Source organism: Neophocaena asiaeorientalis, unplaced genomic scaffold, assembly GCF_003031525.2.
Source record: "Neophocaena asiaeorientalis asiaeorientalis breed wild unplaced genomic scaffold, Neophocaena_asiaeorientalis_V1.1 scaffold742, whole genome shotgun sequence".
Taxonomy (NCBI): domain Eukaryota; kingdom Metazoa; phylum Chordata; class Mammalia; order Artiodactyla; family Phocoenidae; genus Neophocaena; species Neophocaena asiaeorientalis.
The window spans coordinates 705,537-730,631 of record NW_020173724.1 but is presented as its reverse complement, the minus strand read 5'-3'; the positions used below and the strand labels follow the sequence as shown (position 1 = coordinate 730,631).

Here is a 25,095-nt window from a genome sequence, read left to right as displayed (position 1 = left end):
GGGTTGGGGGGGGGGAAGCTGAGGCTTCTGGGAAGGGCATCGATTTCTGAGACTTGCCCACAGGAGCATGGGGTGGTAGCCTTGGGGACGTTGATCTCTGAGGCCACTCCCACCTGAGGCTGGTGCCCTCCTCTTCTCGGGGGTGACGGGAGGGGGTGGCATGGGTGTCTCCGAGCCCCGCCCCGCCCCAGGCCGCCCCTTGGCCCCTGAGCTCACACTGCCACCCTGCCCCGCAGGCTGGCGCTTGGAGGTCTTGGAGGCACCCCGGGACGCAGCCGTGCTGGCCGGGGCGCGGGCCAGCTTCAGCTGCACGCTCAGCGAGACAGTGCCGGTGGGTGAGGCGACCTGGTACATAAACGGAGCCTCGGTGCAGCCTGACGACGCGGACTGGACAGTCACCGCCGAAGGCAGCCACCACACCCTGCTGCTGCGCCGGGCCTGGCTGCACCACGCCGGCGAGGTCACCTTCGCCGCCCGTGATGCCGTGGCCTCTGCGAGGCTCACTGTGCTGGGTGGGTGGCCTGGGTCTGCCTGCTGCAGCTCGGGTCCAGGGCTCTCGGGGAGACAGGTCGGGGAGCAGGAGGTTTCAGCTTCAGAGGCTGCTGGGGGCTCTCTGTGGCCCCCCACGCTCGGTGGCCTCTGGGCACACAGTCTTCCTGTGACTCAAACGCATCATCCTCGCCCCTTCAGAAAGGCCGGGCTGTAGGGCACAGCTGCTCACAGGACTCTGAGGGGTGGACCGTACTGTGCCCCACCAGCAGACCCCAGGGTGGGCGGGGCTGCGGGTGCTGACTGCCAGCCGCTGCACTGACCTTGTGCCTCCTGCCCGCCCCCCAGGCCTCCCCGACCCCCCAGAGGACGCCGAGGTGGTGGGGCGCAGTGGTAGTGCCGTGACACTGTCTTGGGCGGCTCCCACGAGTGACGGTGGAGGCGGTCTCTGTGGCTATCGGGTAGAGGTGAAGGCAGCGGCCACAGGAGAGTGGCAGCTGTGCCACGAGCTGGTGCCCGGGCCCGAGTGCCTGGTGGATGGCCTGGTCCCCGGGGAGACCTACCGCTTCCGTGTGGCCGCAGTGGGCGTGGCAGGCGCTGGGGAGCCTGTGTACCTGCCCCAGACAGTGAGGCTTGGTGAGTTGCTGCCTTGGTCCTGGTTTATGAGGGTGGGGGTCCAGCCTGGAGACCTCAAGGCCTCTCTAAGCTGGGGGTCCCTGCCCGCGTCCTTACTGACGCGTCCCTCCTGTTCCTGACTGCTTCTCCCAGCAGAGCCCCGGGAGCCCACGCCTGCACCCCCTGCCCCTGAGAGCCGGCAGGTGGCAGCTGGGGAGGACTTGTGTCTGGAGTGTGAGGTGGCCGAGGCTGGTGAGGTCATCTGGCTGAAGGGAACAGAGCGCATCCAGCCCAGTGGGCGCTTCCAGCTTCTCTGCCGGGGTCGGCGGCAGACGCTGTTGATTCGGGACTTCTCAGCGGAGGACCAGGGCGAGTATCGCTGTGCCCCTGCACGGGACCCTGTCTCTGTGGCGGCTGCTGCCTTCCAGGGTATGTCTCCCAGGGCCCAGCGTGCCCAGTGAAGGGAGGAGCCCTGGGATGTGGAGTGGGCCAGCCCTTTTGCTCACTGGTTCTCTCGGGGAACTGCAGGAGGTCCTCTTGAGGACACTGCCTCACACCAAGAAAGACTGAGGCCCGGGGTGGGGAGATGAACAGATCCCTGTGGCTCAGCCTCCTGTCAGAACCCACATCATTGGCATCTGAGGTCACATCGCTCTCTGAGTGGGATCCTGGCCAATGCAGCCCTTGGTGCCCACTGCTCGTTCTTTAAAGCATTGGATCCCTACACTCTGAGCCCCCTGCACTCTGAGCCCCCTGCACTCTGAACCCCCTACAGTCTGAGCCCCCTGCACCCTGAACCCCCTACACTCTGAACCCCCTGCACCTGCACTGACCCTGGCCTGGTGTTCCCTGTGGTCATCCCCTCCTGTGCAGGAGGAAGACTGAGGTCTGGGTTGCTCAGGGGATGCTGAGGCCTAGAGAGGGCCATTCAGAACCTCGAAAACCTTGTATACAGGGTGCATCAGAACTCTTGGGGGCCCAGGCAGGCAGCAGAGGCCTATAAGGGGAACCGTGGTCAGTAGCTAAGGCCGGCCTGGGGTTATGGCTCTGTCCCTGCCTGACTGACGCGTTTCCTGCCCTCCTCAGTGGTGCTGACCCCAGCATCTGGGGATGAGGTCCCCACACAGCCCAGCCTGCCCCCTGAGGCAGCCCAGGAAGGCGACCTGCATCTCCTGTGGGAGGCCCTGGCCCGGAAGCGCCGCATGAGCCGAGAGCCTACGCTGGACTCCATCAGCGAGCTGCCCGAGGAGGACGGACGCCCGCAGTGCCTGCGGCAGGAGGTAGAGCAGGAGGCTCCCGACCTCTCTGAGGACTCTTCCACGGCTGACGAGCTGGCACGCACTGGCGAGGCTGACCTCTCACACACCAGCTCTGACGACGAGTCCCGTGCGGGCACTCCTTCCCTGGTTTCCTACCTCAAGAAGGCTGGGAGGGCCAGTGCCTCACCACTGACCAGCAAGGTGAGTCTCCAGCTTGGCCTACAAGGAGAGGCCTGGGTCTCTTAGATCTTTGCCACTCTGTCATTCATCCACACATCATCTCTCCACTCTTGTCCGTCGGTCCATCCACCATCCGTTTAGCCTTTCTTCCACCCACCCACCATCTGCCCATCTGTTGGTCATCCATCTACCCATCCAGCGACCATCCACCTACCCATCCATCCACCTGGCTGTTAAAACTTCTTTTCTGAAGAGCTGGAACCTATCTCTCCTTGGAATTTCTCACAACTCTGTCCTGCTCTGGGGAAAGCAGTTTTAGGGAGGGTGGGCTTGCTTTTCGGAAGCAACAGAAGCCATCAGGCATTTGGCCTCAGTGAAGGTAGTGCAGTTGACAGCAGGTAGCAGGCAGCAGGCATGCAGGAGCAAGGCATGGAGCTGGGGCAGGAGACCTGGGCTCTGCTTCCCCCTGCCCTTTGTGTGTCCCTACACGATCCTTTCCCTGTCCCGGGCCTCAGGTGCCCCACCTTATCTGTGCACACAGGTTGAGGCCCCAGCCGCCCCTTCTGGGAAGCCACAAAAGCAGCAGGAGAAGCCAGCTTCAGTACCCCCACCACCAGGAGACCTGAGCGTTGGGGACTTGGGTGACCTATCCGTGGACAAGGCAGCAGTGAAGATCCAGGCTGCCTTCAAGGGTTATAAGGTCCGGAAGGAGATACAGCAGCAGGAGGGGCCTGTGTTCTGCCACACGTTTGGGGACACCGTGGCACAGGTGGGAGATGTCCTGCATCTGGAGTGTGTAGTGTCCAGCAAGACAGATGTGCGTGCCCACTGGCTGAAGGACGGTGTGCAGCTGACTGATGGCCGGCACCACCACATTGACCAGCTTGGGGATGGCACCTGCTCCCTACTGGTCACTAGCCTGGGCCGGGCCGACGCTGGCCACTATACCTGTCAGGTGAGCAACAAGTTTGGCCGTGTGGCTCACAGTGCCTGTGTGGTGGTCAGTGGGATGGAGAGTGAGACCGAGAGTTCCTCCGGGAGTGAGCTGGATGACACCTTCCGCCGGGCCGCCCGGCGGCTGCACCGCCTGTTCCGCACCAAGGGCCCGGCAGAGGTTTCAGACGAGGAGATCTTCAGCGCTGACAAGGGCAAGGCAGAGCCCGAGGAGCCTGGGGACTGGCAGACATACCGCGAAGATGAACAGTCCATCTGCATCCGCTTCGAGACGCTTGCCGAGGCCCGCCGGGCAGCCACCTGCTTCCGGGACATGTTTGGCACGCTGGACAACAGAGTGGACATCAGCCTGTCAGAGCAGGGGCTGCGTGGGGTGGAGATGCGCATTGGCAAGGTGGCCCCCACCCCTGCAGCGCCTCCGGAGCCAGTACTGGCCACAGAGGCAGGTGAGTCTGCAAGCTGCCTGGGTCAGGGGTGAGGGGAGAGGAAGAGCGAAGGCAGCAGCGGTGACCAGGGTCAGCTGAAAACTCAAGGAGGTTTAGCTCAAGGGGCTTTAGCTTCTGGCTGTTCGCACATGCAGCCCACTGAGCTGGGAGGAGCCCTGACTCTGGGGTTAGACAGAGCTCAACTGAAATCCCCGCTCTGCCTGCCACTGATTAGCCTCTCGGAGCCTCAGAGTTCTGTTCTGTGAAATGGGTCCGGGAATACTGACACCCTAGAGTTTAGGGTTACTTTTTCCCCCGTGCGGGTTTCAGATATAATCTGTACAAGAGGCGGGGTTCCACATAGTCCAGCATGAACCCCATTTCCCACTCCAGCAACTAAAGTTCATTAAAAAGTCATTTCACTGTTTACTTGCATCTCCCTAGGAACAACAAAGGGAGTATCCTTAATAACCCACAGCATCGTTCCTCCTCTTTAATTCTGAGCTACTAGCGTGCTTCCAATCCCAGACAACCAACCTTGGTCTTCCCTTTACTTCCCCTTCTTCCCCGTTTCCTGTCTGCTATCTCTCTGGCCACATGGTAGCTTGGGAACCAGGCTAATGAAGAGAAGATTCTTCTAGAGCATGGGGAGGAGGGAAGAGCTCAGTTGGCAGAGACAGAATTCTGTTTAGCCGCCCATCCTGTGAGCGCTCATGTGAATGGGTGCCATGCAGATCACGCACATTGAACTGCTGGCAGCTGGGGCAACTTGGGGGAGCCTGAGGCTAACGTGTCTTATGCCCTGCCCGTCCCTCCCAGCCCCGGTGTTCCTGACTGAGCTACAGAATCAGGAGGTGCTGGATGGGTACCCCGTGAGCTTTGACTGTGTGGTGACAGGCCAGCCCGTGCCCAGTGTGCGCTGGTTCAAGGACGGGAGGGTGCTGGAGGAGAATGACCACTACATGATCAGTGAGGACCAGCAGGGCGGCCACCAGCTCATCATCACAGCTGTGGTGCCAGCAGACATGGGTGTCTACCGCTGCCTGGCTGAGAACAGCGTGGGTGTGTCCTCTACCAAAGCGGAGCTCCGCGTGGACCGTGAGTGCATGCTCGGGTTTGATGGGTCAGGGTGGGATCCTGGCTGGGAGAGGCAGTGCTGGAGACCATTGGCCTCAGGCCAGGCAGGATGTGGGGCTGGAATGTCTGTGGAGGATGGAGTGTTCTCTTGGAGCCCCCTTGAGAGGTGGCTGGGCTGGGGAGGAACCTGGAAAGGTTTGGAGGTACCCCATGGGCGCAGTGGGTGGTTAACGGCACGGTGGCACAATAAGAAATATATATTTGGTCTTTGTCCCTGATTCCTGGCGGGCCCTAGACAGCTTCAGTACAAATATATCCATCTGACTTCTGACAAAAATGCAAAAGCAAATGGAGTAAGGATAGAATCTCAGATTCAAGGATGGAATTTCAAATGATGCTGGAGTAATTTGAACACTTGTAGGCAAAAATATGAACTTTGACCTTATGTGAGAATTAGCTCAAAATGGATTAAATACTTAAATGTAAAATATGAAGCTATAAAACTTTTAGAAAAAAGTAGGAGGAGATCCTCAGGACCTAGGGCTAGGAAAAGACTGCTTAGACTTGACCCATAAAAGGAAGAATTGGTAAACTGGACCTCCTCAGAGTTCAAACCTTTTGCTCTGAGAAAGACCAGGTGTTGAAGATGAAAAGCTATGGGCTGGGAGAAAATACCTGCAAATCACATATCTTATAAAGGACTAAAAATTATGTAAAGGAAAGCTCAAAATTAAACAATAAATTTTTTTTAAAAATCCACTTAGAATAGGAGCACCTATTCTAAGGAGCACCACCTTTCCATACATTTCAAGGGAGAGGACATACAGAAGGCAAATAAGCACACGGAAGATGTGCCTGTTTTTATTTCCATTTCCCTGATGGGATCGCCCATGCATTGCTGGTGAGAGTGTAAAGTGGTGCAGCCACTCTGAAAAACAGTTTGCAGTTGCTCACAAAACTATGTAGCTACTGTATGATCTAACAATTGCCTTTTTTGGTGTTTATCCCAGAGAAATAAAAACTCAAATTCATAATAAAACCGGTGCCCAAATACTCATAGCAACTTTATTCCCAATAGCCAAAAACTGGTAATGACCCAACTGTCAAACTGTGGTATGGCTATTCTATGGAATACTACTTGGCAAGGAAAAGGAACAAATTATTAACACGTGCAACAATTATGATAAAATTTCATTTTATTGCATAAAGCTAAACAAACACACATATACTCAGTGGAGTTCGTGTGAAACTTGTGAAATCTGAACAAGATTGAGGGATCATAGCAATGTCACATTTTATAGCTCTGAGACAAGTTAACATCGCTGGAAACTGGGTGAAGAGTAAATGGGATCTCTGTATTATCTCTTAGAACAGCATGAGAATCTATAATTCTCTCAACAAAAAGGAAAATAAAACTATTAAATATAACAAGTCTAGTATCTTAAATAAGACGAGATTTTCTATATTTACCTAAGTAGTTCCATTTCCAAGCTCTTTATTTTGCTGTGTAGGTCTAGATTTCTATCTCGTAACACTTTCTTTCTGCCTGAAGGACATCTTTTAGCAATTTTTGTAGTGTGGATATATCTGAAAAATGTCTTTATTTTGCTTTTCTTTAGGATATTTTTGCTAGGACAGTTTTTTCCTTCCATACTTTAAAGATGTTGCTCCACCATCTATTAGCTTGCATTCTTTCCAATGAGAGATATGATGTCATTCTTATCTTCGTTTCTCTGTACATAACTTACTTTTTCTACTGGGATTTAAAAGTTTTTAGATATTTGCACACCATAACATTCACCATTTAAAAATATATAGTTCAGTGGTTTTTAATATATTCACAAGGTTATGCTACCATCTAACCCCAGAACATTTTCATCATCCCAGAAAGAAACCCCATACCTATTGACTGTCACTCCCCATTCCCCCTCCCCCAGCCCCTGGCAACCACTAATCTGTTTTCTGTCTGTGTGGGTTTGCCTATTCTGAATTTTCCATGTAAATGGAATTATACAATATGTGGCTTTTTATGTCTCGTTTCTATTACTGAGCTTGTTTTTTTTTTGTTTTTTTTTGCGATACGCGGGCCTCTCACTGTTGCGGCCTCTCCCATTGCAGAGCACAGGCTCCGGATGTGCAGGCTCAGCGGCCGTGGGTCACGGGCCTAGCCACTCCACGGCATGTGGGATCTTCCCAGACCAGGGCACGAACCCGTGTCCCCTGCATCGGCAGGCGGACTCTCAACCACTGCGCCACCAGGGAAGCCCTACTGAGCTTGTTTCCAAGGTCTATCCATGTAATAAATATCAGTGCTCCATTCCTTTTTATGGCTGAAAAATATTTCACTGTATATGGATGATTTATCCATTCATTGGATGATGTTTATCCATTGGTTTATGGCTACTATGAATAATGCTGCTATGAACATTCATGTGCAAGTTTTTGTGTGGACATATGTTTTCGTTTCTCTTGGATCTATACCTAGGAGTGGAATTGCTGGGTCAGGTGGTAAACTCTATGTTTAACTTTTAGAAGAACTGACAAACTCTTTTACACAGCGGCTGCACCATTTTACATTTCTGCCGGCAGTGTACAAAGGTTCCAATTTCCCTACATCTTTGCCAGCACTCGTTTTTGTTCATCTTTTCAATTATAGCCGTCCTAATGGATGTGAAGTGGTGTCTCATTGTGGTTTTGATTTGCATTTCCCTACTGACTAATGATATTGAGCATCTTTTCATGTGCTTATTGGCCATTTGTGTATCTTTTTTTGGAGAAATCCTTTGTCCATTTTAAAATTAGATTCTTTGTTTTTTAAATTTTGAGTTGTAAGAGTTTTTTGTATATTCTGGGTACTATCGATAGATCCTTATCAGGTATGTGATTTTCTTTTTCTTTTCTTTTTTTTTTGTCTAAGAGTTTTATAGTGTCTGGTCTTACATTTAGGTCTTTAATCCATTTTGAATTTTTTTTGTGTGTATGGTGTTAGGGAGTGTTCTAATTTCATTCTTTTACATGTAGCTGTCCAGTTTTCCCAGCACCACTTATTGAAGAGGCTGTCTTTTCTCATTGTATGTTCTTGCCTCCTTTATCGTAAATTAGGTGATCATATGTGTGTGGGTTTATCTCTGGGCTTTCTCTCCTGCACCATTGATCTATATTTCAGTTTTTGTGCCAGTACGATTACTGTAGCTTTGTGGTATAGTTTGAAGTCAGGGACCCTGATTCCTCCAGCTCTGTTTTTCTTTCTCAAGATTGCTTTGGCTATTCGGGATCTTTTGTGTTTCCATACGAATTGTAAAATTTTTTGTTCTTATTCTATGAAGAATGCTATTGGTAGGTAGTTTGATAGGGATTGCATTGAATCTGTAGATCGCTTTGGGTAATATTTTGACAATAGTGACAAATTTTGATGATATTGATTCTTCCAATCCAAGAACATGGTATATTTCTCCACCTGTTTATGTCATCTTTGATTTCTTTCATCAGTGTTTTATAGTTTTCTGAGAACAAGTCTTTTTCCTCCTTAGGTAGGTTTATTCCTAGGCATTTTATTCTTTTTGTTGTGATGGTAAGTGGGATTGTTTCCTTAATTTCTCTTTCTGATTTTTTGTTGTTATTGTATAGGAATGCCAGAGATTTCTGTGCATTAATTTTGTATCCTGCTACTTTACCAAATTTATTGATTAGTTCTAGTAGTTTTCTGGTGGCAGCTTTAGGATTCTCTATGTATAATATCATGCCATCTGCAGTGACAATTTTACTTTTTCTTTTCCAATTTGTATTCCTTTTATTTATTTTTCTTCTCTGATTGCTGTGGCTAGGACTTTCAAAACTATGTTGAATACGAGTGGCAAGAGTGGACATCCTTGTCTTTTTCCTGATCTTAGTGGAAATGCTTTCAGTTTTTCACCATTGAGTATAATGTTTGCTGTGGGTTTGTCATATATGGCCTTTATTATATTGAGGTAGGTTCCCTCTATGCCCATTTTCTGGAGAGTTTTTAATTATAAATAGGTGTGGGATTTTGTCGAAAGCTTTTTCTGCATCTATTGAGATGATCGTATGGTATTTATTCCTTAATTTGTTAATATGGTGTATCACATTGATTTGCGTATATTGAAGAATCCTTGCATCCCTGGGATATATCCCACTTGATCATGGTGTATGATCCTTTTAATATGTTGTTGGATGCTGTTTGCTAGTATTTTGTTCAGGATTTTTGCATCTATGTTCATCAGTGATACTGGTCTATAATTTTCTTTTTTGTGATATCTTTTTCTGGTTTTGGTATCAGGGTGATGGTGGCTTTGTACAATGAATTTGGGAGTGTTCCTCCTTCTGCAATTTTTTGGAAGAGTTTGAGAAAGATCAGTGTTAACTCCTCTCTAAATGTATGATAGAATTCGCCTGTGAAGCCATCTGGTCCTGGGCTTTTGTTTGTCAGAAGATTTTTAATCACAGTTTCAATTTCATTACTTGTGATAGGTCTGTTTATATTTTCTAATTCTTCCTGGTTCAGTCATGGAAAATTGTACCTTTCCAAGAATTTGTCCATTTCTTCTTGGTTGTCCATTTTATTGGCATATAGTTGTTTGTAATAGTCTCCTATAATCCTTTGTATTTCTGCGGTGTCAGTTGTGATTTCTCTTTTTTCATTTCTAATTTTATTGATTTGTGTTCTCTCCCTTTTCTTCTTGATGAGTCTGGCTAAGGGTTTATCAATTTTTTTATCTTCTCAAAGAACCAGCTTTTAGTTTTATTGATCTTTGCTATTGTTTTCTTCATTTCTATTTCATTTACTTCTGCTCTGATCTTTGTGATTTCTTTCCTTCTACTGACTTTGGGTTTTCTTTGTTCTTCCTTCTCTAGTTGCTTTAGGTTAGGGTTAGATTGTTTATTCGAGATTTTTCTTGTTTCTTGAGGTGAGATTGAATTGCCATAAACTTCCCTCTTAGAACTGCTTTTGCTGTGTCCCATAAGTTTTGGGTGGTTGTATTTTTGTTGCCATTTGTTTCTGTGTGTTTTTTAATTTCTTCTTTGATTTCTTCAGTGATCTCTTGGTTATTTAGTAGTGCACTGTTTAGCCTCCATGTATTTGTGGTTTTTACAATTTTTTCCTGTAATTGATTTTCAATCTCATAACATTGTGGTCAGAAAAGATGCTTGATATGATTTCAATTTTCTTAAATTTTCCAAGGCTTGATTTATGACCCAAGATGTGATCTAGCCTGGAGAATGTTCCATGTGCCCTTGAGAAGAAAATGTATTCTGCTACTTTTGGGTGGAATGTTCTATAAATATCAATTAAATCTATCTGGTCTGCTGTGTCAGTTAAAGCTTGTGTTTCCTTATTTATTTTCTGTTTGGATGATCTGTCCATTGGTGTAAGTGAGGTGTTAAACTCCCCTACTAAAACTGTGTTACTGTCGATTTCTCCTTCCATGGTTGTTAGTATTTGCCTTATGTATGGAGGTGCTCCTATGTTGGGTGCATAAACATTTACAACTGTTATATCATCTTCTTGGATTGATCCCTTGATCATTATGTAGTGTCCTTCCTTATCTCTTATAACAGTCTTTATTTTAAAGTCTATTTTATCTGATATGAGTATTGCTACTCCAGCTTTCTTTTGATTTACATTTGCATGGAATATCTATTTTGATCCCTTCACTTTCAGTCTGTATGTGTCCCTAGGTCTGAAGTGGATCTCTTATAGACAGCATATATATGGGTCTTGTTTTTGTATCTGTTCAGCCAGTCTGTGTCTTTTGGTTGGGCCATATAATCCATTTACATTCAAGGTTATTATCCATATGTATGTTCCTATTACCATTTTCTTAATTGTTTTGGGTTTGTTTTTTTAGCTTTTGTTGTAAAGCTGAATTCTTTTAGCTTTTGCTTGTCTGAAAAGCTTTTGATTTCTCTGTTGAATCTGAATGAGATCCTTGATGGGTAGAGTAATCTTGGTTGTAGGTTTTTCTCTTTCATCACTTTAAGTATATCCTGCCACTGCCTTCTGGCCTGTAGGGTTTCTGCTGAAAAATCTGCTGTTAACCTTATGGGGATTCCTTTGTATGTTATTTTTTGTTTTTCCCTTTTAATATTTTTTCTTTGAATTTAATTGTTAGTTTGATTAATATATGTCTTGGTGTGTTTCTCCTAGAGTTTATCCTGTATGGGACTCTCTGTGCTTCCTGGACTTGGGTGACTATTTCCTTTCCCATGTTAGGGTAGTTTTCCACTATAATCTCTTCAAATATTTTCTCAGACCCCTTCTTTTTCTCTTCTTCTTCTGGGACCCCTATATTCGAATGTTGGTGCATTTAGTGTTGTCCCAGAAGTCTCTGAGATTGTCTTCAATTCTTTTCATTCTTTTTTCTTTATTCTGCTCCTTGGCAGTTATTTCCACCATTCTGTCATCCAGCTCACTTATTCGTTCTTCTGCCTCAGTTATTCTGTTATTGATTCCTTCTAGTGTATTTTTCATTTCAGTTATTTTGTTGTTCATCTGTTTGTTTGTTCTTTAGTTCTTGTAGATCTTTGTTAAACATTTCTTGTATTTTCTCAATCCGTGGCTCCATTCTATTTCCGAGATCCTGGATCATCTTTACTATCATTACTCTGAATTCTTTTTCAGGTAGATTCCCTATTTCCTCTTCATTTATTTGGTCTTGGAGGTTTTTACCTTGCCCCTTCATCCATGACATATTTTTCTTGCTATCTCTCTTTTTTTTTTATGAGTGGGATTGTGTTCCTGTCTTACTGGTTTTTTGGCCTCAGGCTTCCAACACTGAAGTCTGTAGGCTGTTGGGTAGAGCTGGGTCTTGGTGCTGAGAGGAGGACCTCCAGGAGACCTCACTCTGATGCATATTCCCTGGGGTCTGAGTTCCTCTGTTAGTCCAGTGGTTCGGACTCAGACCTCCCACCACAGGAGCTTCAGCCCAACCCCCAGCTTGTGAACCCAAGATCCTGCAAGCCACACATATATGTTAGAAAAAATATAAAAATAAAAATATAGATGAAACAATAACTGGAAGGTAAAACAGAATCACAGTAGTAAAAAAGAGGAGGAGAAAAAAGCCTTGGCTATGGAGGGCAGGGCCTAAGCAGGGTCGAGGTTTAGGCAGTGGGTGGGGCCTATGCCTAGGACCCAGAAGGCTGGAAAAGGCCCTGGGGGTTGTGGTGCGTGGGGCTTAGGCTCAACAGAACAGAAGGGGCCCAGGCATGTCTCCCACCTCTGTTCTCAGAGGGTAGGGGACCCCACCTTGGAGCCCAGCAGGCTTCCTTGGTTCGAGTGGGTGGGGCAAATGCCCTCTGCTCCTTTCCTGCTCCTCCAGTCCCAGAGGGCCCCTCCCACCTTCCTCTCCTGATCTCCTAGGCCTCCCTCCTACATCCCCAGGACCAACCTGGCCTGGAGGGGACCTCTGAGGGCGTAGGACCTGGCCCGAGAGCTGGGCAGACTTCCCCAGCGGATTAGGCAGGGGAAAGACTGAGCCCGCTCCCCTCTGAGCCAAGCCCCCACGGGTCCCTCCAGGCATGGGAACCCCTCCCCCCCCTCAGCCACCCCTCACGGGCACTGGCCCTGTCCAGCCTCCACTTCTCCTCCCCCTCAGTCCCCTCATGTCCTGCCGGTTTGCTTGGGGGTTCTTCCTGTCTCCTTGGGCATCGGGGTCCCCCACCAGCATCCAGCACGTGCCCTAGTTGTCTCAGGTATATGATTTTCAAATCTTTTCTCCCATTCTGTGGGTTGTCTTGTCACTTTCTTGATTGTTCTTTGATGCACAAAAGTTTTAAATTTTGATGGAGTATAGTTTATCTACTTTTTCTTTGGTTTCTTGTGCTTTACTTGTCACGTCTAAGAAGCCACTGTCTAATCCAAAGTTATAAAGATTTACACTTATGCTTTCTTCTCTCATATTTAGTTAGGTCTTTGGTACATTTTGAGTTCATATTTGTATATGGTATGAGGTAAGGGCCCCAATTCATTTTTTTCCTGTGGAAATCCAGTTGTCCCGCCACTATTTGTTGAAAAGACTATTTTCCCTCATAAAATTGTCTTGGAACTCTTATCAGAAACGAATTTCTATTAAATGTATAGGTTTACTTCTGACTCGCAATTCTATTCCATTCATCCAGATGTCTGTCATTATGCCATTACCACACTGTTTTGAATATTGTAGCCGTGTATAATACTGTTTTGAAAATTTTAACTGTGAGTCTGCCAACTTGGTTCTTCTTCAAGATTTTTTGACCATCCTGAGTCTCTTGCATTTTCTTATGAATTTTAGGATCAGCTTGTCAATTTCTGCAAACATGATCTCTGGATACTTTTTAAGATTTTTTTTTTTGTCATTGGTTTTGAGTAATTTGATCATAGTCTTTGGTGCAATTGTCTTTATTTATGTTCCTTGTGCAGTTAATTGAGCTTCTTGGAATTTTGGGTTAATAGTTTTCATTAAGTTTGAAATTTGGGGGAGGCATTATTTCTTCAAATATTTTTTCTTTCCCCCTTCATTTGGGAACTTAAGTTACAAATAATCGAGCCACTTGAAGTTGTACTATAGCCTACTAATAATCCTTTTCCATTTTTTTTTTTTTTTTTTTTTTTTTTAGGGGGAAAATGGTCTCTCTTTTTTTTTTTTTTTTTTAGCGGTACACGGGCCTCTCACTGTTGTGGCCCCTCCCGTTGCGGAGCACAGGCTCCGGACACGCAAGCTCAGCAGCCATGGCTCACGGGCCCAGCCGCTCCGCGGCACGTGGGATCCTCGCGGACCGGGGCACGAACCCGTGTCCCCTGCATCGGCAGGCGGACTCTCAACCACTGTGCCACCAGGGAAGCCCCTTCCTTTTCCATTTTTATTAATAAAATTCTTCTTTCTCTATGCATTTCATTTTTCATAGTTTCTATGCTTTTATGTTCACTGTTCTTTTGTAGTATCTAATCTGCTATCAATCCCATCCATTGTATTGTTTATCTCTAGAAGTTCTACTTGAGTCTTTTTTATATGTTCTATATCTCATCTTAACTTTTCAAACACATGGGATACAATTCTAATACCTGTGCTAATGTCCTTATCTCCCAGTTCGAACATCTGTGTCAAATCTGACTTGGTTTTGACAATTGATTATTCTACACATTATAGGTTGTGTGTTTCCTGCCTCCTTGCATGTCGGACAGTCTTGGCTGAATGCCTGACAGTGTGAATTTAACCCTGCTGGGAGCTGGATATTTTGTGTTTCTGCAGGTCTTCTTGAGCAGTACAGTGTGTTACTTGGAAGCAGCTTGATCCTTTTGGGTCTGGCTTGTGTGATTTGTTATGTGGGGCCAAGGCAGTGCTCAGTCCAAAGCTGATCATCTGCTGAAGTGAGAGTGTTCCTGAGTACTCAACCTGATGCCCTGTGAATTAAGAAAGTTTCTAATCTGACTGCAAACAGACATTATTCCAGCCCTTGTGCTCTTCTGGTGCTACTTCCTCTAGTCCTTTCAGATGGCTCTTTCCTGTGTGCATGTGCCAGTCAGTGCTCTGTGGCATCCTCGAGGGAGGGGGCCCTCTCTCTGTGCAGCTTTCTCTTCTCTGCTTTTCTGTTCCATGGGCACAGGCTGCCTTTGTCTCTCAGGACATCAGCTCTGTCTCCTCAACTCAGGGTCTGCCTGGCTCTGCCTCAGTTTCCTTTTCCCGTAAACTTAAGTCAGGAAGCTGGGGCAATTATAGGACTCACCATTGTTTCCTATCTCTAATACATCACTGTCCTTCATTCATCTTAACCATTCTGATGATTCTGTACCCAATTCCAACGTGTGGGTTTCTTTCTTTCCCACAAAAAGAAATTCTCTGAGACACCAGCCAAGTGTCCTACAGTTCAACTCAATTCTGACACCATCCACCTGGAAATAGCATCAGATCCCATAGGTTAAGGGCTCAGTTCCCACAAGGCTGCCTCCACCACCACTTCAGATATCAACTGCAAGTCCAGGTTGTCACCTGTGCTTCTGGCCTACATGCTATAAATTAGAGGTTCCAATGACCCCCTTCCTTGGGTTTTAATAATTTGCTAAAGTGGCTCACAGAACTCAGAGAAACATTTCACTTAGTAGATCAGTGCTTTATTATAAAAGGGTATAACTCAGGAGCAGCCAGGTGGAAGAGACGTATAGGCAAGGCGCGTGGGAAGGGGCAGGGCCAAGCATGCCACTCTCCCCCAGTGTCCATGTGTTTACCAGCCGGGAAGCTCTCTGAACCCTATCCTTTTGGGGTTTTATGGAGACTTCATTACACAGGCACAACTGATTAAATCATTGACCACTGGTGATTAAAAAAAAAATATTTTATTGGAGTATAGTTGCTTTACAGTGTTGTGTTAGTTTCTACTGTAGAGCAAAGTGAATCAGCTATACATATACACATATCCCCTCTTTTTTGCGTTTCCTTCCCATTTAGGTCACCACAGAGCATTGAGTAGAGTTCCCTGTGCTGTGCAATAGGTTCTCCTTAGTTATCTATTTTACATATAGTATCAGTAGTGTGTATATGTCAATCCCAATCTCCCAATTCATCCCACCCTCCCTTTCCCCCTTGGTATCCATAGGTTTGTTCTCTACGTCTGTGTCTCTATTTTGGCTTTGTAAATAAGACCATCTATACAGTTTTTTCAGATTCCACATATATGCATTTTCTCTTTCTGGCTTACTTCACTCTGTATGACAGTCTCTAGGTCCATCCACGTCTCTACAAATGACTCAATTTTGTTCCTGTTTATGGCTGAGTAATATTCCATTGTATATATGTACCACATCTTCTTTATCACTCCTCTGTTCATGGACATTTAGGTTGTCTCCATGTCCTGGCTATTGTAAATAGTGCTGCAATGAACATTGGGGTGCATGTGTCTTTTTGAATTATGGTTTCCTCAGGTTATATGCCCAGTAGTGGGATTGCTGGGTCACGTGATAGTTCTATTTTTAGTTTTATAAGGAACCTCCATACTGTTCTCCATAGTGGCTGTATCAATTTACATTCCCACCAAAAGTGTAGGAGGGTTCCCTTTTCTCCACACCCTCTCCAGCATTTATTGTTTGTAGATTTTGTGATGCAGGACATTCTGACAGGTATGAGGTGAGAACTACCTCTTTGTAGTTTTGATTTGCATTTCTCAATGATTAGTGATGTTGAGCATCTTTTCACATGCCTCTTGGCCATCTGTATGTCTTCTTTGGTGAAATGTCTATTTAGGTCTTCTGCCCATTTTTTGATTGGGTTGTTTGTTTTTGTGACATTGAGCTGCATGGGCTGCTTGTATATTTGGGGGATTAATCCTTTGTCAGTTGCTTCGTTTGCAAATATTTTCTCCCTTTCTGAGTGTTGTCTTTTCGTCTTGTTTATGGTTTCCTTTGCTGTGCAAAAGCTTTTAAGTTTAATTAGGTCCCATTTGTTTATTTTTGTTTTTATTTTAATTACTCTAGGAGGTGGGTCAAAAAAGATCTTGCTGTGATTTATGTCAAAGAGTGTTCTGCCTATGTTTTCCTCTAAGAGTCTTATAGTGTCTGGCCTTACATTTAGATCTTTAATTCATTTTAAATTTATTTTTGTGTATGGTGTTAGGGAGTGTTCTAATTTCACTCTTTTACGTGTAGCTGCCCAGTTTTCCCAGCACCATTTATTGAAGAGGCTGTCTTTGCTCCATTGTATATTCTGGCCTCCTTTGTCATAGATTAGTTGACCATAGGTGCATGGGTTTATCTCTGGGCTTTCTCTCCTGTACCATTGATCTATATTTCTGTGTTTGCACTAGTACCATACTGTCTTGACTACCGTAGCCGTGTAGTATAGTCTGAAGTCAGGGAGCCCGATTCCTCCAGCTCTGTTTTTTTTCTTTTCTCAAGATTGCTTTTGCTCTTCAAGGTCTTTTGTGTTTCCATACAAGTTGTAAAATTTTTTATTCTACTGTGAAAAATGCCATTGATAATTTGATAAGGATTGCCTTGAACCTGTAGATTGCTTTGGGTAGTATAGTTATTTGGACAGTATTGATTCTTCCCGTCCAAGAACATGGTATATCTCTCCATCTGTTTGTGTCGTCTTTGACTTCTTTATCAGCATCTTATAGTTTTTGCTGTACAGGTCTTTTGCCTCCTTAGGTAGGTTTATTCCTAGGATTGGACTCAATCTCCAGCCCCTCTCCCCTCCCTGGATGTCAGGGGGTCCCAACCTTCTAGTCACATGGTTGGTTACCCTGGCAATCAGCCCCCATCCTTAGGGGCTTTTGGAAAATCACTTCATTAACATAAAAAAACCCACCTCTGTGCCTCTCCTCACTTAGGAAATTCCAAGGGTTTAGGAGCTCTGAGTCAGAAACAGGAGGAAGACCAAACACATATTTCTTATTATAAATCACAACATCACAACCATTGTTTTGTGTATTGTGTTTGTTTTCCTTTGGTTGTTTCAGGGGGCCAGTGTCTTAGTTCAGGCTGTTATAACAAAGTACCATAGACTGTGCAGCTTAAATAACAGAAATTTATTGCTTAAAGTTGTGGAGACTGGAAGTCTGAAATCAGGGTGCTAGCATGGTTGGGTGCTGGTGAAAGCCCTCTTCTGAATTGCAGATGGCCATCCTCTCACTGTGAAAGGTGTCTTTTCTTATAAGGGCACTAATCCCATTCATTAGGCTCCACCCTCATGACCTCATCTAAGCCTGATCACCTCAAAAAGATCCCATCTTCAAACACTGTCACGTTGAGGGCTAGGATTTCAGCATATGAATTTTGGGGGGACACAACATTCAGACCTTAGCAGAGGGTAAATCCAGCCCCTCTTCTCCATTGTGGCTAGAAGTTGAAGTCCCAGCTGTTGGTTTTGAGGCCTGTGTTATCCTTGTTCCTTAGTTGGCTGGAACTGGAAGATGCTGTTGTTGCCACTGTCTGCTATTTATGAAGCCCAGTATTTATAATTTGTTGGGTCTTGTAGTTAGTTATAGGCCTGGAAACATGGGCTGGTAACAGCCTGGAGACAAGGAGGGGCCATAGGGTAGCTGTGTCCCCCATGCCTTCTGACTCAGAAGCGTGAGTGGCTCCCAGGAATGGCTGCGCAGTGAGAATCAGGTAGCCTCTGGGGTGGGGCCCGTTCCCCAGGCAGATGGGGTGCAGGCCTCACTTCAGCTCCACCCTTCATCCTCAGTGACCAGCACCGACTACGAAACTGCTGTGGATGCCACGGAAACCTCATCCTATTTCAGCGCCCAAGGCTACCTGTCCAGGTAGAGGGTCATGCAGGGGTGGTCCTGGGCCCTTTGCGGGGGGTGGCAATGCTGGCTTGGACTGACAGAATCCAAATCCTGGAGCCTTCAACCAGGCCATGGCAGTCTCTGTCCAGGAAAGAGGAGACCTCAGAAGCCATCCACGCTTGACCCTGGTCCCCTCCTGTCCTGGACCCCTCACTGGTCCATCTCACATCTGCCCCTTCTTGGTTCTCCCTGCCAGCTGGGAGCAGGAGGGCACGGAGTCTACCTCAGAGGAGGGGCAGCTGCCGCAGGTTGTGGAGGACCTGAAAGACCTCCAGGTGGCCCCCGGCACACGTCTGGCCAAGTTCCAGCTCAAGGTGAAAGGTAAGGGGGAGAGAAATGAAGGGAAAGGAGCTGCCTCCCACCAGAGGGAGGGTTAGGGTTGGTTAGGGTTAGATCACCCAGGGGTCTATGAGGGCCTGTGGAGGGCATGGTGCCCACTGGGCTGTGGCCCTGTGCTAACCACTCCCCCTGCGGCCCCAGGCTACCCCACGCCTCGACTGTACTGGTTCAAAGATGGGCAGCCCCTGACTGCATCTGCACACATCTGCATGACGGACAGGAAGATACTGCACACCCTGGAGATTGCCTCGGTCACCAGTGAGGATGCTGGCCAGTACTCAGCCTACATCAGCAACACCGTGGGTGCTGCTTATTCGTCTGCTCGGCTGCTGGTCCGAGGTGGGTGCTCAGGGATGCAGCAGAGCTTGGTGTCCACACCCAGGTTGATGTCCACCTATAAACCATGCTGTGGCAAGCCTGGGAGCTAGGGCTCAGTGGTCACTGCCCCTGTGTGCAAAAGTCACAGGTGGCCAGAAGCTGGCTCCCAGAGAGCATGGGCCCTTAGAGGGCGTGGGGCCCATGAAAACTGACCAGCAAGCAGGGTAGCTAGCTGGTGGAGTAGGCTCAGGCAAGCATGGAGCCCTCCGTAGACTGTGGAGGAAGAGGCAGGTAGTAATTGGGGGAGTAGAGGTCTTAACTTCCTTATTTTCCAAAGTTCTGAGCACTGCAAGGTGATTCCAAGTCTTGCCCAAATCTGCCCTGGTCTAGGGACCCAACACTGCCTGTGGCATTGCTTCAGTTGTGGCGTTTTCAGCACAAGCATCCCCAAGTTAGTTTCAGAGCAACGCCCCAGACTCCTGGGCGGGCATGGGTAACACTCCATCTGGTCCGTGGGGACTGAGTGAATTCCATTTCTGCATGGCCAGATTTAGGAAAGGTGCTGTGTGTAGGAGTGGGCGGGGCCACCCTCGGGACTCACACCATGCTAGGCAGGCCCACTCAGGGGAGGGGGCACCTTGGTGCTGTAGATCTGACTTCTGTGCTTTCTTCAGGCCCCAATGAACCAGAAGAGAAGCCAGCATTCGGTGAGCCGACTCCAGGGGGCAGAGGGAAGGAGGGTGGGGTGGACACTGGGGACAGGTTCGGTGAGGGTGCGTGAGGGGGACGACCACGTGGAATTGGGGCTCTACATTGTTTACCACCAACTGCCCCATGTCTCTCCAGATGTACACCAACAGCTGGTGCCACCCCGATTCCTGGAGAAGTTCACCTCCAAGAAGGTGAAGAAGGGCTCCAGCATCACCTTCTCAGTGAAGGTTGAAGGTGAGATGTCCTGCCTCCCTGTCCCACTCAGGAGAGCCCCCAGGGAGGTCCCCTGCCTGCACCCACTCAGGACCTCCTAGGGAGGCTCAGAGGTGACCCCTGCTTCCCAGAGCCACCCTCTTGGTGTGGGGAGACTGTCCACCATATACTCCTGCCTGCAGGAGACCCGCTCCCAGCTGTGCATTGGCTGCGGGAGGAGGCTGAGCAGGGTGTGCTGTGGATCGGCTGCCACACGCCGGGCTACACAGTGGCCAGCTCTGCCCAGCAGCACAGCCTGGTCCTTCTGGATGTGGACCGTCAGCACCAGGGCACCTACACCTGCATCGCCACAAACACTGCTGGCCAAGCCCTCTGTTCCGCAAGCTTGCACGTCTCTGGCTGTGAGTGGGCATGGGTGACCCAGCCAGGAGTGGGAGAGGGGCAGTGTGGGTAGTGTGCAGCCTCAGAGCTCATGGGCCAGCTCCCACGCCCTACACTGTGGGCTCCGTTCAGCTAGCTGAGACTCTCCTAGAAGCCCCCTGCCGCCCTGAGTGGTTTCTTCCTGGGTCACTCTCAGCTCTTCCCAGGGTGGGTGAGTCAAGTGCAGACCCCATTCCCGTCCCTACCAGTGGTGGGATGACTGTGGGCCAAGCTGGAACACTGGGCACAGTCTTCCTCGGGGCTCCAGATGACAGGGCCAAGGCCCCCTGGGGGGTGGTCCAGGCATCCCTGGCAGGGGCCCCGATCAGAATCAGAGCTCGAGGGTATGAGGTGTCATCCTGGTCGCTCACCCTGTTCTCCTGACAGTACCTAAGGAGGCTGGGGCAGCAGAGGAGCAGGCCGGGGTGAAGGAAGCCCTCATCTCCACCTTCCTGCAGGGGTGAGTGAGGGGCTGCTCAAGAGGCAGAGGGGCCAGGAGTGAGGTCCCGGGAGTGTGGGTCCTGGGAGTGCAGGAGTGCAGGTCCTGGGAGAGTGGGTCCTGGGAGTGCAGGTCCCGGGAGAGTGGGGTCCTGGTCCTGGTGGGGGGCAGTGCTGCTGCTGGGAGGGAGCCCCATCACAGATCCCAGCCCAGCTCTGGCCCTCTTGGGCCATGTGGCTTGGGTCCCCATTGTAAAGAGAGGACTTCCCCAGGGCCCCGACTGTGGCATCAAGGCCCACTGCCCCCAGACCCTCTTTTCTGTCAGGCCCTTCAGGATACCTCCTCCCCCTTTAGGACCCAAGTTGTTTCTGAACAGATGTCGCAACCTTCAGGTTTCACAGACCTCGCTGGGCAGAGGAAAGGTACGGGCTGAGTGGGCACACATCTGTGCGGGGTGGGGGACAGGGGGTGTGGAGGAGGCTGCCCAGCTGGCAGGCCCCAGGACCGTGTGGCCCTAGGAACACCTGCTTGCCTAGCTCTGGGCTGGGCCTCCCTGCCCTCTTATGGGCCTAATTCTGAGATTTGGTTGGTCTCCGGGCCATTTCTGACCCTCGAGGATGTGGAAGCTCGCGGGGGCCCCTGGGCTGGGCCAGCCCTTGGCTTAGAGCTCACGTCCAGGGGGCTGTATGGATGCCTAGGAGCAGGCAGCTGCTGAGTCAGGGCTGGCAGGGGGGCAGTTCGGGGAGGCGGGTGCTGGATATGCTGCCGACAGGGTCCCCACTTTGTCAGGGATTCTCCCCCTGCCCCCAAGCTGGGTCCCCCTATTCCCAGCCTCTAAGTGTGCCTGCCCCCTGACCTGTCCAGCTGCTTCCTGGCCACCTGCACAGGGCCCCAGCACATTGGCATATTTAAAACATTGTTTTATGGAAGATACTGAGTCAGCACAGAAGTCGAGAGGAGGGAGCCATGCACCCCATGTACCCATTGCCCACCTTTGGGATCACTTCTCCACTGACCTGCTTTGTTAATTTACCCAGCCCTCCCTTCCCTGTGCTGCCCCCATCCCAAGCCGCCCTCATTCCCCCATAACCCCAGCAACTGCTCCCAGCCCCTTACACCTGCAAAGGATCACACTTCCATCAAGGTCGACCTGAAGCCATCAAACCACAGCTGCCAGGGGTCTGGCCCCCCAGCCCTCGGGCCACAATTTGGGGTCCTGCCCCCTGCCTTCAGTGTCCAGGACCTGCCCTCGTATTATACTGCCTGGCTGAGGTCCTTGTGATCTCCGTCCCTTCTGAGCCCCTTCCCAGACCAGTGGCCAAGTGGCCAACAGGAATGGAGGTTTGGCACAAACCCCACTGGGGACCCCACAGCTCCAAGCTCCCACCCCAGCCTGACCATTTACCCAGCTTTGCCCTCAGCTGCCCTTGCCTACTGCCTTGCAACCATGCTGGCTACCTGCTGTCCCCTGACTGCCTGCTCTCCCCACAGCCACCTGCTGCCCCCACTGTCATGCCTGAGTTTGTGGTCCCCTAAGTCACACCTTGGCTCAGTTGCCCTTGAGCCAAAGAGACCCCTAGTTGTGGTCAGCCTTCCCTGCTTCTGGCAGCTCTGGCCCAAGTCTGTGCGTCCCTTGGCTACTCTGACCCCCAAGCCCAGGATGGGCCTGGAGGCGGGTGTTCGGGCACATCTGTGGAGCACACGGCTGGCTGAGCTAGGGTCTGGCCCCCAGGAGAGCTTCCGTCATCAGAGGCCTGTGGCCACCTGTCCTTGGCCGAGGTGGGCACGGAGGAGTTCCTGAAGAAGCTCACTTCGCAGATCACAGAGATGGTGTCAGCCAAGATCACACAGGGTAAGGGTAGCTGGTGATGGAGCGAGGTCCAGGGGTGGCCGTGACTGAGCCCCCAGGACTGGGGCCCCTCCTCACCTGAACGCCCTGTAGACCCATGGGAGGGCGGCATGGGGGGCAGGCCCTTTGAAGGCACCATGTGCCCTGTGTCCCCCAGCCACGCTGCAGGTACCTGGAGGTGACAGCGATGAGGAGTCCAAGACGCCGTCTGCATCCCCCCGGCATGGACGGTCACGCCCCTCTTCCAGCGTCCAGGAGTCATCCTCAGAGTCCGAGGATGGAGACTACCGGGGAGAGGTTCATGGGCAGGCGAGGGGTGGGGCAGGGGGGGGCAAGGGGGTATGAGAGTGTCAGGGACAGGGTGAAGGTGGAGTTGGTGTAGGGGGCCAGGGGAGCTGGGGCAGAGGAGGTGGGCACACACCTGAGTGGCCAATATCACCACTGCGACCCAGGACACGCCCAGCACCCCAGAGGTTCCTCCTTGTCCCTTTGGGGTGGGCCACCTGGCACTCCTGGTAGGATTTCCATCAGTAGAGATGGGTTGAGCCTGTTCTAGAACTTCATGGAATCTCAGGATGGCTGCTTCTTCTCCACTTAATTCCAGAGGCCTTGTAGCCTGGGGCCTTAGGAGGCCCACTGGCCCCTCTCCAGGTCTGACTCAGTGACTTCCCCCCCAGATCTTTGACATCTATGTGGTCACGGCTGACTACCTGCCCCTGGGGGCTGAGCAGGATGCCATCTTGCTGCGGGAGGGCCAGTATGTGGAGGTACTGGACTCGGCGCACCCGCTGCGCTGGCTTGTGCGTACCAAACCCACCAAGTCCAGCCTCTCTCGGCAAGGCTGGGTGTCTCCTGCCTACCTGGACAAGCGGCTCAAGGTACCTGGATGGCTGGAAGGGTGGTCCTGGGGTTGTACCCCCGTTCCCCATGAAGGTGGGAGCCTCGCCCTGGAAGGACAGGCTAGCGCTCAGGCTGCCTATGACCCTCTCCCGTCTCTCACCAGCTGTCACCTGAGTGGGGGCCAGCTGAGGCCCCTGAGTTCCCCGGGGAGGCTGTGTCGGAGGATGAGTACAAGACGAGGCTGAGGTGAGGGGCCACCGGGCAGGAACTGTGGGAAGCTGGGTTCCTGTGGGGAGCCTCCAAGATGCTAATTACACCCAAGTCCCCTGGGGCTTGCCTCTAGCTGGCGGGACCTTGCCTGGAAACTTCGTGTGGTGGGGCTGCCTGGTGTGTGAGGGTGCCCTCCCTCCACCAGCTTGCCAGGCCCATTCTGAAAGTGGGCAGCAGGATGCACGTGACTTGGAAGTGCCCGGTTCAGCAGCTAAGCCCCTGGATCTTCCCCTCATGGCTGTCTCCCCACCCAGCTCCCTCATCCAGGAGCTGCTGAGCTCAGAGCAGGCCTTTGTGGGCAAGCTGCAGTTCCTGCAGAACCACCACATGCAGTACCTGGACCACTGCCCCCACGTGCCCACGGCCGTGGCCAGCCAGAAGGCAGTCATCTTCCGAAATGTGCAGGACATCAGTCACTTCCATAGCAGGTGGGCATGCAGGGTGGGCCTCAAGGCTATTCCCCGGTCTGTGCGTACATGCATGTATACACACACATGCTTAGCCACACACTTGGACACACTGTTCACATGTGTGTAGATACATGTGTGCACACACAAGTCATACATGCACAAGACACATGCCTACACACGTGGACACACACCACACATGTGCATACACACGTGGATGCTCACACTCACACACGTGTGTACCGACAGGGCTGTACCTCAGGAGAGTGGGCAGGAGTCGAGAAGAGACAGAACCCGTGATGACTCGGTTCACCCGCTGGTGTACCACACTCCTGTACACACATGTCCCCAGGAACACAGGCGCGTGCACCTGGCTTATCCCCGGAAGTGCCTGTGACACACCTACCCACTGCAACCCAAGTACACAGACGTACCCCAGAAATGTGCGCACACGTGTACATGGCACGCACACGAACACATGTACACCCACAGGCACGTACTCCCTGACGTGCTTGCACACCTGCACATACGTGCACGCCCTGAAACACCACATATGCGTGGCCCTCACAGCCCAGAACACTCACTGTCATCCACAGGAACCCGGCCCTGGGAAGGAGCCTGTTTCTTCCCAAACCTGAGGGTTTGGGGCTGGGTTGTGGGTCGTGGGTGAGGGTCCTGATGTCAGCCCTCGCCTGACCACTGTTCCCCTCCATGGCAGCTTCTCACAGGAGCTGCATAGCTGTGACACGGATGACGACGTGGCCATGTGCTTCATCAAGAACCAGGCAGCCTTTGAGAAGTATCTGGAGTTCCTGGTGGGCCGAGTGCAGGCTGAGTCGGTGATGGTCAGCACGGCCGTGCAGGAGTTCTACAAGGTGCTCCTCTGCCCGTCAGCCCTGCCTCCACTCGCCAGGCTTGATGCTGGCTTCTAGCTCTTAGATCATCTTCCCTGACCCTGCTCAGGCCCCACTTCAGCCTGCCCAGGCCCCCTGGCCCTCAGCTGAGA

At 50.2% G+C, this 25,095-nt stretch overlaps 1 protein-coding gene across 1 annotated transcript in view; it reads left to right on the top strand.

Annotated features, from left to right (window-relative positions):
* Nucleotides 1-25,095, top strand: part of LOC112403294 (obscurin) — a gene marked incomplete at its 5' end in the record, with an annotated part of 111,322 nt that overhangs the window by 53,424 nt on the left and 32,803 nt on the right. Inside the window, 20 exon segments of the mRNA XM_024750694.1 lie at nt 237-512; nt 838-1,125; nt 1,258-1,533; nt 2,191-2,564; nt 3,085-3,943; nt 4,742-5,020; nt 18,178-18,256; nt 18,480-18,604; nt 18,764-18,961; nt 19,615-19,647; nt 19,787-19,885; nt 20,047-20,265; nt 20,672-20,744; nt 21,078-21,145; nt 22,459-22,575; nt 22,730-22,869; nt 23,250-23,450; nt 23,576-23,658; nt 23,937-24,110; nt 24,808-24,964. Of these exon segments, the coding sequence (XP_024606462.1) occupies nt 237-512; nt 838-1,125; nt 1,258-1,533; nt 2,191-2,564; nt 3,085-3,943; nt 4,742-5,020; nt 18,178-18,256; nt 18,480-18,604; nt 18,764-18,961; nt 19,615-19,647; nt 19,787-19,885; nt 20,047-20,265; nt 20,672-20,744; nt 21,078-21,145; nt 22,459-22,575; nt 22,730-22,869; nt 23,250-23,450; nt 23,576-23,658; nt 23,937-24,110; nt 24,808-24,964 (4,118 nt within the window).